The following is a 14148-nucleotide window of genomic DNA, read 5'->3' on the forward strand; positions in this document are numbered from 1 at the left end:
ACAAAGGGTATCAGAGTATATTCTTCCCAGCAGTTTTGGGGGTGGTTGTTGATGCCCTGTCAGTGCCAAGGCTCATCTTCCTTAGTCCTTGTTTACACTGTCCTGTTGGCTTTCAGCCCGTTCACATCACAACCAGCTTTTGTTCAAAGCAAGCTTGTGACATTCCAAGGTCATGAGCAAAGAACCCCAAATTGTTTTCACAATAAAAAAAGAACAAAACAATTATTATGGTCTGTGCCTCTTGGGGCCCTGAGGACTTAAAAAAAAAAAAAAGGGTTATCTTGACCGCCCTCACTTGTGGCTTCCACCGACACACTGCCCAGGAAACTGATATGGACTGGAATGAAGAAAATTAACTCCATCCTTGATGGTGCCCAATGGTTGCAATGCCTGGTCCTGGTAGATATTTTCTGCTTTTGATGGAGGTTTTGCCTCCCATGACAGCTACGTTTTCCGGGTGAATTTTGGAGAGAGTTTAACCATATATTGTTGTCATTGAGCTATCCCTTAGTGCTTAGAAAAGAAAATCTCAGAGCTGCAAGTTCCTAGAGCTGCTCTGAACACTCTCCTTGGTACAACCCATAGAAAATCATTGCTTTCTCTCAAGTGAAGTCCACCTGGTTATTTGATCCCCCTACATGTTTAAAACTCTGGTGGTTGTGTGATGACTGACTCAGGCTCTCAAGCAGGGCATGGGCACTAATCCCCACAGGGTTTGGGGTACTTGTTCTGCTTCGTGCTTTGACAGAGTGTGTGCATTGAAACAAAGACACAGAAAGGAAGCAAAATCAGAAAGATAAATATATCGAACTTCTGTGACTCAAAGTAGTGTGAGAAGACTGTAGAAGGACTGCTTAGAGTAGAAAAACTTTCCAAAATAGATAAGTAAAACAGGATATGTTTACTTGAAGCTTTTTCTTTTCACACTCACTCCTCATGAAGTATCTTTAATGAGCTGGGAAATTTCTACAACCTCACCAGTTGTGAAAGAATTCTATTACAAGGATATCAGGATGTTTTGTTACCCAAGTAAGCATGCAGATAAGCCCTTCCCACCAGCCAATAATTTTTCAATTTGCCTGCATCAGAGCTCTGCCTGCACATCCTTGTGGCTGGCTGCCATTCCACTTCACTGTTCAGAGTCAGCCTCATAAAGCTCACCCAGCAGTGGCAGGGTGCCATGAGTTATCTTAACCTCTTATGTTTCGGTTTCCACACATGGAGGCTGAGCAAGAGTCTCAGTAAAGTGTGGTGACTCTGTGCAGACTGCAGAAAAAATGAAAGCAAAGGTACTGGGAGAGATAAAAGAGTTATGGGTGGGTGTGCTTATCAGAGTTGCAAAGTAATATACTGCCAAGGAGGTGTATTTGTGTATCTACAAGCTTGTTTTTATATGCATTATTGCATTATTGTGCATACACATATCTGTAAGCATCTTCATGAGTGTGAGCTCATAGGTTCATACATAAACACATTTTAGCCTTCTTTAAATGTGGAGGTCACAGAATAAATCTCAAAAGGCTCTGTGTGGTTTTTCTTTCCATAAAAAAATATAGATACCTACTGAGAAAACTCCATTAAATCCAAGTAAACACACAGTGGATTTTCCTTTTACTGTCAAACGTGTCGGCAGCAGAACACTTGAACTAACACAGGATTTACCATTTCAAATTAAGTCCAGGAGGCAGCCTGTTAGTGGAGGCTGAGACCTAAGCCTCTGTGGCATAAGCCCCAGGATTTTGTCACATTTAAATTTAACCTTCCTCTTTGCTTCCAGACTTCCATTGGTGATACTCACCTCTTTCCAATAGATCATCCAGCTAGAGAATAAAAAGCTCGCCACCTGTAAAATCCTCAGCGATTTGCAAATTAGGATTTTAGCTGATTCAAACCTTGTCCCTTTTTTTCTTCTTTGATGTCTGATTTAACTTTCCTTCTGTGCTCTTCTTTCTCCTCTAACCTGTCCATCTTCCTAAATTTCTTCCATATGTTTCCATTTCTAGGACTCTGTCTGAGCCCAAATTTTTTACCAGATGCACATCTTGGGTTTTGAGTGTCAGGTAAGCTAAAAGATGCTTGAGAAAAGGGAGTGTAATAGTCATGCTGCAGACCTGCTTTGCTGCAATCTCTTTTCTGGGAGACATCTGAAGGGGCCTAGCTCCCTGATGCTCTGTCCACCTCTTTGTCACCCAGTGTGCATCCTGGAGGCCCTTTGTAAAATGTTCTGAAGAAACTGTGATGCTTTTAGATTATTTTCCCTGTTGAAACTCATCATATATATACAGCATGTCTCTACTACCACCAAAGGGAATAGTCTCATGAAGGTCTAAGGGACCTGGTGTTTAAAGGAGGCATGAGAAAGTGTCTGTCTACCATTCTGTGTACCCTTTGCTGTGTATGTTCCTCCAAAATGCATTCAGGTTCACGGGGCATACAAATGAGAGTGGTGGTTATTAAAAAAAATTCCTTTTCCTGGAGTGGTTGAGATATATTCAGATGTTACCAATAGCTCAGCATCACAAGCCACCTCTGCATTCATCTCTTACATTACCTTAAGCAGTTTCTGTAAGGGCACATAATTGACTGCATGAGAAGTAGAATAAAAATTTTTACCACAGTTGTTTGAGTAATACAAGACTCCACCTATACAGATAACCCTTGCTACAGGCATGTAGCAATTTAAAAGGGATACTGGATTGCTGCTGGTTGCTCATAAAATCAAAGAATAGGTTTCCCACCTAGTTGTATGATCCTTATGAAGGTCTTCATCCTCCTCTTGACTCACTGAAGCCTAGTCCCCACAAACAGAATGTGCAAGTTCTTCTAGAAGTATGAAAATTCACTTGTGTGGGAACCTTGTCTTCCTGATTTTATTTGGGTTAAAGCAACTACTGAATTGGGAAGGGATTAGTCTTCTCACATTAGGCTAACAGAGCAATATTTCCAATTTTTTTTTTTCATTTTGGCTTTTCACCATCTCATACAGCACATTCAACTTCTTGCAAACACCTGAAAGTGTTGCATTGCTGATTCCTTGCTTGGACATTTTTCCTTCTCCACTTTCTGTGGCACATTGCTGGTTTTCAGTCAGGAACTACTGCTGCTAATCAATCCAGTCCTTTCAGACTAATCAGACTAATCATCTCTAAGCCTAATTCACCCCTGCTTATTTGTAAATATGTACTGTAAGGATAGGGCAGTGAAGGGAGTTCTACAGCACCAAAGCATTCCTCTCTCACCGAGAATCACACCCATGAGCTCAACACCATATTTGCCAATCATGGTTTTGTTTCAACAATCTCTTGAGTGTTTGAGTTTCTCCCCTTCACTCTTCTATGGTAGGAAATAATGCAAGCACCAGGGAACAGTTCTGTGCTGAGAAGTGAGGAGTGACCTTGCAGCAGAAGAGGGCAGACTCTGTGTTGGCACTGCCAGATGACCTGCCACAACCACTCTTCTCCTCGACAGAGAGTCCTGCCAGTGCCTGAATCCCCACTCCCTCTGAACTTCACCATTCGTGTACACTTCCAGGTTTTTTCTGCCCTGGTGGAAAACGGAACACTTTTTAACAACAGAATACTGAGAGCTTGCTGCAAAGAATACAAATAAATCACTCCCTTAGCTTTAAAATCCCACATCCAGCTTGGCACCAAGGAAGGCAATCTCTACATTGTGCATCAGGCCAAAAATAATTGTGTCACAAAACCAGAAAAAACTGTGAGTGACAGAGACTGGTACTACCTAAGGCATGTGAAGAATTCTTTTGTAATCCCTTTCCTCTGCAAGCCAGTTTTGGGTGTGTCAGAGAAAAGCTTCTCACTAGAAACCAGCATCGTTTCAGTAATTTTTCAGGTTAAATGGGAAATATTCTTTTGCTGCATCTTGTGAGAGTTACAGAACTGATCACAGTAAGGTGATGCCCAGTTCATAATGCTGAGCAGATTTCCCGGGGCAATGGAAAATGCCTCTTCTATTTGCATGAGTGAACTGATATCATGACCAATAGCTTCTGCAGATACTCCACAGGTGGCTCAGGTCTTGCTCCCAGTGTCCACATGAGTACAGAGATCTTCTCAGTTTTGATATTTCAAAAATATCGGGATGTTCCCTCACAACAAGGTGTCCACTTCCAAATTCTCCTGGATGGTGAGAAGCTTGCTTAGAGTCAGCCTGAGAGTGGCTGCCCAGTCACTGACCACAGCTCAGAGGTCACACACATGGAGTGTCTGCTTGATTCTGTGAGGACTCAGGCTCAAAGGGGTGTGACCAGTCCTTGGAACTCCACGGGAGAAGTCCCACCAAGGGAAATGGCAGTGACCACCATCACCTGCTGCAGTTCCACAGGCTCGCGGGTTCTGCACACGATGTCTTCTGTTTACTCTTTCCACTGGGCTCTGCTCAACTTCCTCGTGGCATCTGCGTGTCAGAGAAGTGACATGCCATGCCACAGCTGTGTGGCTTGATGCCATTTGTATAGATATTTTTCTCTCTCATCATATTGGGGTGACTAGAGAAGATTTGCTATTCTGTTCTGGAGCCAGAGTTTAAAAAGAAATGTAATTTCTGTTTGCACTTCAAAAAGTGGCTCACCTGTTAGGTACCTGAAAGGTAATCTTTTACTCAAGGCCAGATCAGTTTCTGAGTGGGATCACCCCCATTTGCAGTTCTTTGCTGCCAGGGGCTTGCTTTCAGCTTCAGCCAGCTGGATAGTACAAGTGTGAAGAAAGTCACCATAAGGAAATGCTCAGCTAATCAGCAGCATTAATAGGGCCCAAAGATCAGTATTATGATTCAGGAATAGAAACTGAAACTAATGTAACGCTTATAAACGCACACCAGTCTCCCAGGAAGCAATACACAAATCCAGAAATACCCATGGCTGCTGTCAGTGCCAGAGGTAAGTACATTTATGTGAAAGGCAGGCCTATTTCTCGATAATCAAGAAATTTACTGTAGTTGTATCTAAAGAACTGGAGTGTAGACACAAATGTGTGTTGTTGGCACGAGGATACATAGGAGACAGATGTGGATTTGTGTTTTATGTCTTTGAATACATTACTGTATCTTGAGTCTTGGGTCCAGCCTCAAACTATTAATGTAATTTTGTTAATCTAGGTATGGCAGGAAGAATTCAAAATCCAAAAGAACTTTTACTGAGAAAAGATATCTCAAAGGCATTTAAGAATGGAGCAATTTAGTTAGCTTATGTATTAATCTATTTTATTTTCATTGTGGTAAATAACTGGAATATTCTTCTTAAAGAAAGAGGGCAATAAGGCTGTGCGAGTAGTTGATCATGTCTCTGTTGATGTGGAAAACTATTTTCTTCATGTTAAAATGTAATTTTACTCTGTATAATTCAGAATTTCTCATCTTCAGGAGCTAAGCTGCAGAAAAATGCCTTTAGTATCTTAATTCTAAGGATATTTAAAAAGAAATCTTTATTATATTATGTATAATTCATAAAAACAAAAATTAAAAATAAAATTAATTACTTTTCTTTTATATATACTTAAAATTAAAAAAGAATATTTTATCAAATAAAATGACAATTCATAGATCCTTAAGTTTCCTATTGATGGATTTTTACAAAATAAATAAGTAGCCATGATCACCTGCAACTGTTTTCCTCTACACCCTCAGCTGGGAAGGGATGAATAAGTCATGGGGCCAAAGTTGCTTGCCACTATGGAAGATAAAATGTGTATAATCAGGCAGGGCTGTGTTGCCACCCTGTATGTATTTGTTACCCTCCTTTCTGTACCGGTATTTTTTTCCTTGGCAATTTTTTTTTTTTTTTAGTTTTTTAGAAACTTACAGATTAAGTAAAGATGGGAAGTTGGTTGTGGAAATGTTTTTGTTTGGATTGCCAAAATTATGAGTACCAATGAGAAAATGGCTCAAGCTTTGCCTGTTCTCATAGAAATGGTTTGGAAGATTTAAAGGGATAAGACATTTGATTCTGGTCTTTGATTAGTCAGGGAAAAACAGATTCAGTACAGCTGAAATCAGGGAATTTAAATGAGTATTTACACAATCAACCATAATGTGCTAAACTGAGCAAGGATTCGTGTACAAGATAGTTTAAACCACCATCAAGTTCAACTTCCAGGTAGGAGTCCACACCTCCTGCATCCCAGAGTGCCTATCCTGCTTTGCTGTGATTACTTATTGACCCCTTTTAGAGAAAAGAGATTTGAGAGGATGTGTATACAACTGAAAGGGGTCTGGACAGAAAGGGCAGAGGAAATTTTATTTTCTGACCTGCTTTCCTCAGCAACTCACAAATCTTTTCTACACAGGTCCATCATCCAGAGAGAACAACCAAGGGTAAGAGGTGTAGCTCTGTCACTCACTGCTGCCTGGCAATTTGGCAATTTCCAGAGACAGCTTTTTGCCTTGTTTTATTCTTACTATCCCTTTCCTCAATCTTCCTTTTCCAGTTGCCTTACTGCTTTGACCGGTGCTGATCTCTGAGTGGCGATGAGTTTGCTTACCCACCCAACAGTTCTTGAGGAGTGCTGGGGGTGTTCTGAAATTTTCATCAAATTCCAGTTCTAGATTGCTAAATCACAACCTTCCTCAAGCTGCTCATTTCTGATGGGAAAAGCTGGGAGTGGGAGTCCAAACATCATTGAAGTGCTGGGATCACAGTACTGCTGGTACTCTTCTTCAGGTGGAAGATGCAGCCAAGAGACTTCCAAAGAAATTATTCACCTACACAAAATGGACGGGTGTACCTGCTGTATGAAATCAGGTGGAGAAGAGGTTCCATCTGGAGGAACTGGTGCTTGAACAATCATGAACAACATGCTGAAGTCAACTTCCTGGAAAATCATTTCAATAGAAGGCCACAAACTCCTTGCTCCATCACCTGGTTCCTTTCAACTAGTCCCTGTGGAAACTGCTCCAGAAGGATTCTGGAGTTCCTGAGATCACACCCTAACGTGACCTTGGTAATATATGCAGCCAAGCTGTTCAGGCACCTCGATATCCGGAACCGACAAGGTCTCTGCAACCTGATGATGAATGGAGTCACTATTCGTATCATGAACCTTGAAGGTAACCCAGATACTCTTTGTCTAAGTGTGGATTGAAAGTTCTGGGATTATGTGCACTCTTAGTTTGTAACAGAGGTGATGGCTGGCTTTGGGGAGTGTTATAAATGATCAACAAGAAAGCCAAATTAGTAAATGCAAAAGATTTTATTTTCGCGACCAAAAATACGGTCCTCGAAAGCCACAGTCAGAGTCAGCGTCGATCCTGGGATCGGCGCTGGGTGAACCAAGACCCGACCTCTATCGCATCAGACCTCCCTCTGTTCACACATGCCGTTTCCAGCAAGGCTGCTTTATACAGTTTTTTCTGCCTGAGGCAGAGGTGCCCCGATTTCTTTTGTCACCCCCCATATGTATGAAGTTTCTTTTCACTGTGCAGGGTTGGACAATTGCTGCTTCTTGGGTGGTGGGGGGCGCAGATCATGTCAGAAGTTGAGTATTCAGATGTATGTTCTTGATGACTTCTGTTATCTTGATTGATGACACTTATCAAGTACTGATGGTCCTTGGGTGTTCCTGGGTGCTTCCAGGAGAAGCCCATCTCCGCACCAGCCACGTCTTTTTACTTGTTAACGAGGCATTCTTTCCTGCTGCCACCAGGAGTGTCGCAACTTCCATGTGGTAATCTGTCTCTGGGCTGTCCGTGGTCAGAGGCTCGTTGGATGTTTAATTTATTTTACAATTTTGTTTTTTATACATTTTCCCCCTAAGCATGAATTATTTTACATTACATATTACAGGGAGGATTAGTGAGTGCAAAAATGTCACTCTCTTCTGCCTTATTTCTTCCCCAGTCCTGTAGAGCAGCAGGACCAGCATGGTCATTTCCTCTTGCCAAATCTGAAGATGAAGGGCTGGAGGTTTCTCTAGCTCTCCACACCTCCTTTATATGCAGTGTAAAATCCTGTCCCTCCTAGAATGCACATGCAGATCAGCTTGCCAGCTGCATCAAGTAATTGATTTCCCTTGGTAGCTGGAGAAGAGTAGGAAACTTGTCTAAAGGACACTTTCAGATGATGCATCACAGAAGATGTATCTTGCACGTGTCTTGCCTTTTTGTGTGTGTATCTTGCTTGCTTGGTGATGTTTGCAAAAACAGTCCAGACAAGCAGCTCACAAAAAGGAATGTATATTTGAGGAAATGAACCTCACACTCCTGTGTGGATATTTACCACTGGAGTGTGGAGCTATGAAACCCACTGGATCAAATGTAATCTTAAAGGACATTACTTATATTGGGGGCGCTGTCTCTGGGATTATAGCACCAGAGCATTGTCAGAAGCTCTGGCCATCATATCAACACTAAGATCAGTATGAAACTACTAAATGTTAGAGTGTTCACTCCAGCTTTTCCCTGATCATTTGGATAAGTCAGACAAATTCATGATTGAAGCAACTTGTCTTACCAAAGCTGTGTTCTCAAGCACAAGGCTGCCAAAATGAGAGCCTGACCAGCTCTGACTGCATGTCCCACTTCCCTTTTCACTCCTGCCACTTGCTGATTCCTTCTCTCTTGGCTTTATGCCAGAGCATGCTATTTGTGATAAGGGTTACCCAAGCCACCACAATGATCAATTTCTCTCTCTGGCAATTCATTTTTAGACATATTGCTACTCTGTAAAGTTTTGGTTCCCCTTTCCACTAACTTATTTGTGTCATTATTTGTGCACACCTTGTATGAATATCTTTGTCCTTTACTGTATTCTTACTGAGAAACAAATGACTCAATGACATGTTAATAAATAAAGAACTGGGCATCTTTTCATCAAGAGTGACTGGGTATCTCTTTTCTTAGATTACAGGTACTGCTGGAGAAATTTTGTTGCATACCAACCTGGAGAAGACGATTATTGGCCCCAGAACGTCACTTTATACTTCATTCTGAATAGCATAGAACTCTTACATATCTTTTTGGTAAGTAGACACCTGAAAAAAACACCAAGAGCAAAAATAAATGCAAAAAATCTAAGGAAAAGGAGATTTGGATGATCCCAGCAATGGTGTTAGCAGAAATGATAGTAGGAAAAATAAGCATAGGTTTGAAGCTGCCTAAGCAGAGAGCCAAGCCGGCAAGAGATTGCCAGAGGACTGTGCTGCTACATTGTACCTTTTTGTCCAGCAGCAGAGAAGAGAAGAGACTTAGCACTACTCTCAGATTTTAACTAAGGAAAGGGTACATTATTTCAACCCTTTGCATGATTCAGCTACCAGTTCATTAGCTTTCAGCTTATCGGACCCATTTGACCCCAGAAGCTCCTTCAGCTCTGTAATCATGATTCAAGTATTCTCTTTTTGCCTCAGGACAGGGCCATGGATTTCAGTTAAGTTCTGAGCAAGTTCAAAAGCCCAGATGGGTGGATTTACCTTCAGGATCAGAGTTTACATATTAGAGTATAATATGACCAAGATCTGCTTTCCATTTTTCTTGCAATCCATACAACTGCAGAAGTTATTTGTACAGCCTGATATCCTACTCAGAAAGAGGAAGTGGTTTACTGAACAGGAGAGAAGACCAGGACTGGAGTAAAGTGTAGGACTCAGCCACCCTTTGTGGGGCAAGCAAGTTCTTGCTTGAACTGGTCCCTCTGTGCAGAATGGATGGCAGGAGGTGGAGGAAGGGATGCACAAAACTGCTGGCAGGAATTTAGAGTCATAGGCACAAACCTAACCTGTTTGTAGGATGCTATGATTGCCTTGTTTTATTTCTGGCTGAGGAAAAGGTACACATTCACTTCATTTCAGTTCCACCACCCCAAACATTACACAGGACTTTCAGTACCCCAAGACCTGACCTTTCCATTTCTTGCCTGAGTAAGACATTCAGGTGACAGGATACGCAGTCAGCAGCAATATCCAGTCAATCAGCTGATCTAACAAAGTGCTTTATGCAATGTAATGGTTTAGGAGACGTTTTCCCCTTGGCTTTCAGCCTTTCTGAGTCTCCTAATGCCTGAGATGATTAAATAATTTAGCAGCTTACGCACGATCCAGCGCACGGTGCGATGCCTGCTGGGGGCTGAGCAGAGCTGGCTGCTAAAGGCTCCTCGGTGCTGACAAACTGCTGCTGACTCAGCACGGTCACCTACAGCGGTACAAGGGGAATCTGCCCTTCAGGCCTTGGGTTTAAAGAGCCAGCTAACAAATTCCTCTCCCAGCAAGGCAACCTTGATGATTTCTGCAGAGTCCTGCTGGCTGGGAAGCCTGCTGGAAGTCAGGCACTTGCTCAACTGCCCTGCTGTCTCAGCTAAACACAAGCCACCCCTCAAATGAATGTGCACAGGGCCCATCATCAGTACTTCTAACTACAACCTTAATGTCTGTGTGCTCAGCCCCTTTGAACATCCTGCCCTGTTTTACTAATTATGCCGAGGTGTAATGAGCTGAGTGAGTTCCAGGCATGTGCTCCAGAGAAATACACACTGTTGCATCAAGCCCTGGCAGAAGAAAAACACTGAGGAACCAGAGGGGATTTGGTGGAGTCCCACTGCAAAGGGCAGGGGATGGGGGCACTTGCCGTAAGAGGAGAGGCTGAGTGAACAGGCTTTCCTTGACCTATAGAGAAGGTGGCTAAGTGGGAGCTTAGTGAAAAACTCCAGTTTTCCACTACATAAAGGCAGTAAAGACATAGCCAAACTCTCCTCAGTGATGCACAGAGAGAAAACAAGGTGACACACACAAGCTGCAGTGAGGGAAATTCCAGCAGGATGGAAGGAAAAAGTCTCTTCTGACAATGGTGCTGCACTGGAACCTGGAGAGGCTGTCACCTCCATCCCTGGAGACCCTGAGAACTTCCCTCTGAGCTGCCAGATCCAGCCTTGGAGTTAGCCATGCTGCAAACATCATGTGCTACTAGAAACCTCTGGGGGGGTCTTTCTAACACCCCAAAAAGTCTGCCTTTCCACAGGATCCAACTCCACTTCCCCTGCATTCAGTTATGTAAGTTGCCACCTTTTAAATGTTTCTGTTTGTAAATGGTCTGTATTTCTAGGAGTGGCGTACATGGCACAGTAAATTATGAGGTGCTACCCTGTTGTCTGGAAAAATGTATCTTGAGGGAGATTGTTTAACACATTGAAGGAGGATCAGAGTGATATCCTGGAGCAGATGCTTTATTTTCAAATTCTCTATCATGCTGAAGAGACAGCTTAAGCTTTTGGTATCAAAATTTTAATTTTTTTTTTTCTTCCTCCCTAGGGGCTTCCTCCATTTCTGGCAAACTGAATGCTAACGAGCCTCACCACCATGCTTTCAAGCTCAGTTTGTGCATCAATACAAGACCAGAAAAGCCAGTCCCTGGCAGTCTTTTCTTCTGCAGCCTTGCTAAGTTTCTTGCTGCCACCAGAGAAGACTCTTATCACTGTCTGGGCATTGCTATATTGAACAGAACAGAAGGAGCGCATGAGAAGCCATCAGGAAGTGGGGATGGAGACCATGCCCCATAATCAGGCCTTCCATGTCTGCAGATTTTGCAATCAGATTCTGCAAGTGTCCTCTTGAGAGGCCAGCATGTAATATATCTCATGTTCTGATCTGTTCCAAAGAAGTAATCAGCCATGCATTCTTGCTTTAAGAATTTCTTATGAAGATAGATCACTTTTATGGCTACATGTGTATGTTTCAGAATATATTTCATACTATTAATGTATTTATGCAATACTGTAGTAATACTTCATTTTAAGGATTTATTTATGGGTGTAAAGTTTATTTATGACTGTAAAACCAGTGTAATAAAAGGGAAGATGTTACATTGTGAAAACTGCTTTCCTTGTTCCACTCATTGGTAGACATTCTTCCCTAGTAGTTCCACACTCTGGAGACATGGGTGTTCATTGCAAACTGGGGAAACAAAGTAAAAAGTCTCTGCTTTTCCAGCTGGAAACACAGAGTGGAATGGTGAAATAGGAGATTTTGAAAGCGCTGAGCTGTCTCTACTGGAAGAAGGCAAAAAGAAGATACAGGTGTGTTGGGTCTTGCAGCAGTTTTGAATTTGAACAGCAAAAAATGTAGATCATCTGAATGAATCATGTGGGGAGCTCCACGTGTCATGATTCCCAGCCTCTTCAAGCAGGAGGCCCACTGTGTGATCCCACTGGGGAATGTGCTGATGCTGGGATCCACAACATGCACAAATGATAACTTGAAGAGCAAGGCAGGGGCTGATGGGAACTGTGCCCATCTCTTCCAGTTTATTTATGCTTGTAGCATCCTCTGGCCATGCAAAAATCTCCAGATGTTTAGCAGACTATTGAGACAGCCAGAAAAGCTGCAGGCTGAGGAAGCAGCTCCAGTCCCCACAGTGTGGGAGTGTATCTAAGGCTGAGCACAGCTGGCTGGGGAGTGTCTCCTACGTTGGACAAATAAGACAACTCCAAACAATGTGTAGCACAGCTAAACTTTTCTTCCCCCTGCCCAGGGCCTCATATTGGATGTCACATGCTCTCTTTCTGGACATTATGGTGTTTGCTCCTTGTTTACTTAGGGAGCAATCAAATCACTTGATCAACATGCAGCTTAGTGCAGCAGGGTCCATAACCATTCATGCCCAGGGCTCAGCCCTTTCCACTGAAGGAGGGAGGACAAACTTTCTCTGGTCTGTTTGGAAGCTTGCCAGTTCCAAGTCAGCCCAATGAAGTTTTTCACACTAGTTTTATCTGCCAGAGTGAATTTGCAATCTGCTGTATCTCTGCTGTGCCCCTACTGGCATGTGAAGCCTAGAGGTGGGTCTACCACACTGGTAGCCTTTAAAGGCAGCCACAGAAAGCAGCTGGTCTGCTCTCACCTTCTCTTGGCCCTCTGGACTGGTAAAAACATGTGCCAGCTTGTAAAGGGGGATAGTTCTTAAGTGTGAATTAATGACAAGATTATAGTGGGGACATATCAACACCCTCCCTGTGCTGGAACTTGGGTGCAACAGCAGCAACAGCAATGGAGTTTTAGCCATATCTGATGGAAGTCTGAGGGGAAACCTGCCTAAGACAGAAGTGTATGAGATGTTTCAAAGCCAAAGGCAGCCTCTAGAATCCTTGCCACACTTTGGTGCCTCCCCATCTGCTATGACCTCTGCTCTTGCAGCAACCCACTTTCTCCTTGCCCAGCAGGGGCTCTGCTCCTCATTGCTCACGTTTTCTGAATGAGGGGTCTCTGCCACATCCCTTCATGTTTCTTCTGTGAACCAAATCTGACTTCCATCACTGTGAATATTTAATACATATGTGAAGAAATAATGACATTTCTGCTCCTAGGAACACTAAAGGGTCAGCACCAGGGAGAGTAGAAAAATGTACTCAAAGACAACGCCGGACACAAATACATGTGGACTGAAAATCCCCTGAAGGGACAAGTAGCAAGGGAAATTCCATGACCCTGAAACCCCTTTCTATCCTGATTTCCAAGTACCAGCATGCAGCAGAGGAAGAGAAAAGGAGGGAGAAGCCATGCTTGTGTTTGCAAGGGTCTGGAGTGTGCCTTTGCATTTTTCAATGGCAATCTGTTTCTCATTACTGCAAAGTCCAAGGACACCGTGTACTGACCTGGAGGAATGCTGTGTGCAGCTGTGGGAATAATGTCAATGTCCTGCTCTTCTGTGAACATGTTGTGGGGCTGTTCAGAGACAGGCTTTGGGAGCTGTTTGCAGCATGGATCAGCATCCCTTCAAGGCAACACCCTCAGCAGGGTGGCAGACACCCCGTGCACCAGGAGATGGCAGCCATGCCCAGTTGTTCACACCAGCTGCCATCCCATTTTTCCTGTGTCCTCTCTTATCAAGGACTCCACAGCTACCTGGATGTGCTTGTGTTCAGAGTTCATTGTGCAAACCATGCAGTGTTGATCAAACGAGACTGGGGTTTTCAGTCAGCACCAAGGCCCCTAGTCTGGCTGTTCCCCACAGTGTGGAGAGGAAATGCTCTTCCAGAAATCACAAGCCCCCATTTCCCACAGCTCAGGCAGCTGGGACTGCAGGTATATTTGCCACAGTCCCCTTGAGAGCTTAGCTTTTGCCCAGGAGCATATAAAGGAGAGAGACACCACAATCTCCATAAGGCTGTAAAGATAAGTGGTTTCAAAAATATATAATCAGTAGTGAAATGTT

General features: G+C 43.2%; 1 protein-coding gene across 1 annotated transcript; it reads left to right on the top strand.

The window, feature by feature from the left end:
* The first annotated feature begins 6683 nt into the window (after window positions 1-6683).
* Window positions 6684-11354, top strand: LOC136569701 (C->U-editing enzyme APOBEC-1-like). The gene is made up of 3 exons (XM_066570065.1): window positions 6684-7062; window positions 8854-8972; window positions 11253-11354. The coding sequence occupies exons 1-3, from the start codon at window positions 6684-6686 to the stop codon at window positions 11277-11279; spliced, it is 525 nt and encodes a 174-aa protein (XP_066426162.1). The 3' UTR covers window positions 11280-11354.
* The last annotated feature ends 2794 nt before the right edge of the window (window positions 11355-14148 follow it).

Source organism: Molothrus aeneus, chromosome 2 (genome assembly GCF_037042795.1).
Source record: "Molothrus aeneus isolate 106 chromosome 2, BPBGC_Maene_1.0, whole genome shotgun sequence".
Lineage (NCBI taxonomy): Eukaryota > Metazoa > Chordata > Aves > Passeriformes > Icteridae > Molothrus > Molothrus aeneus.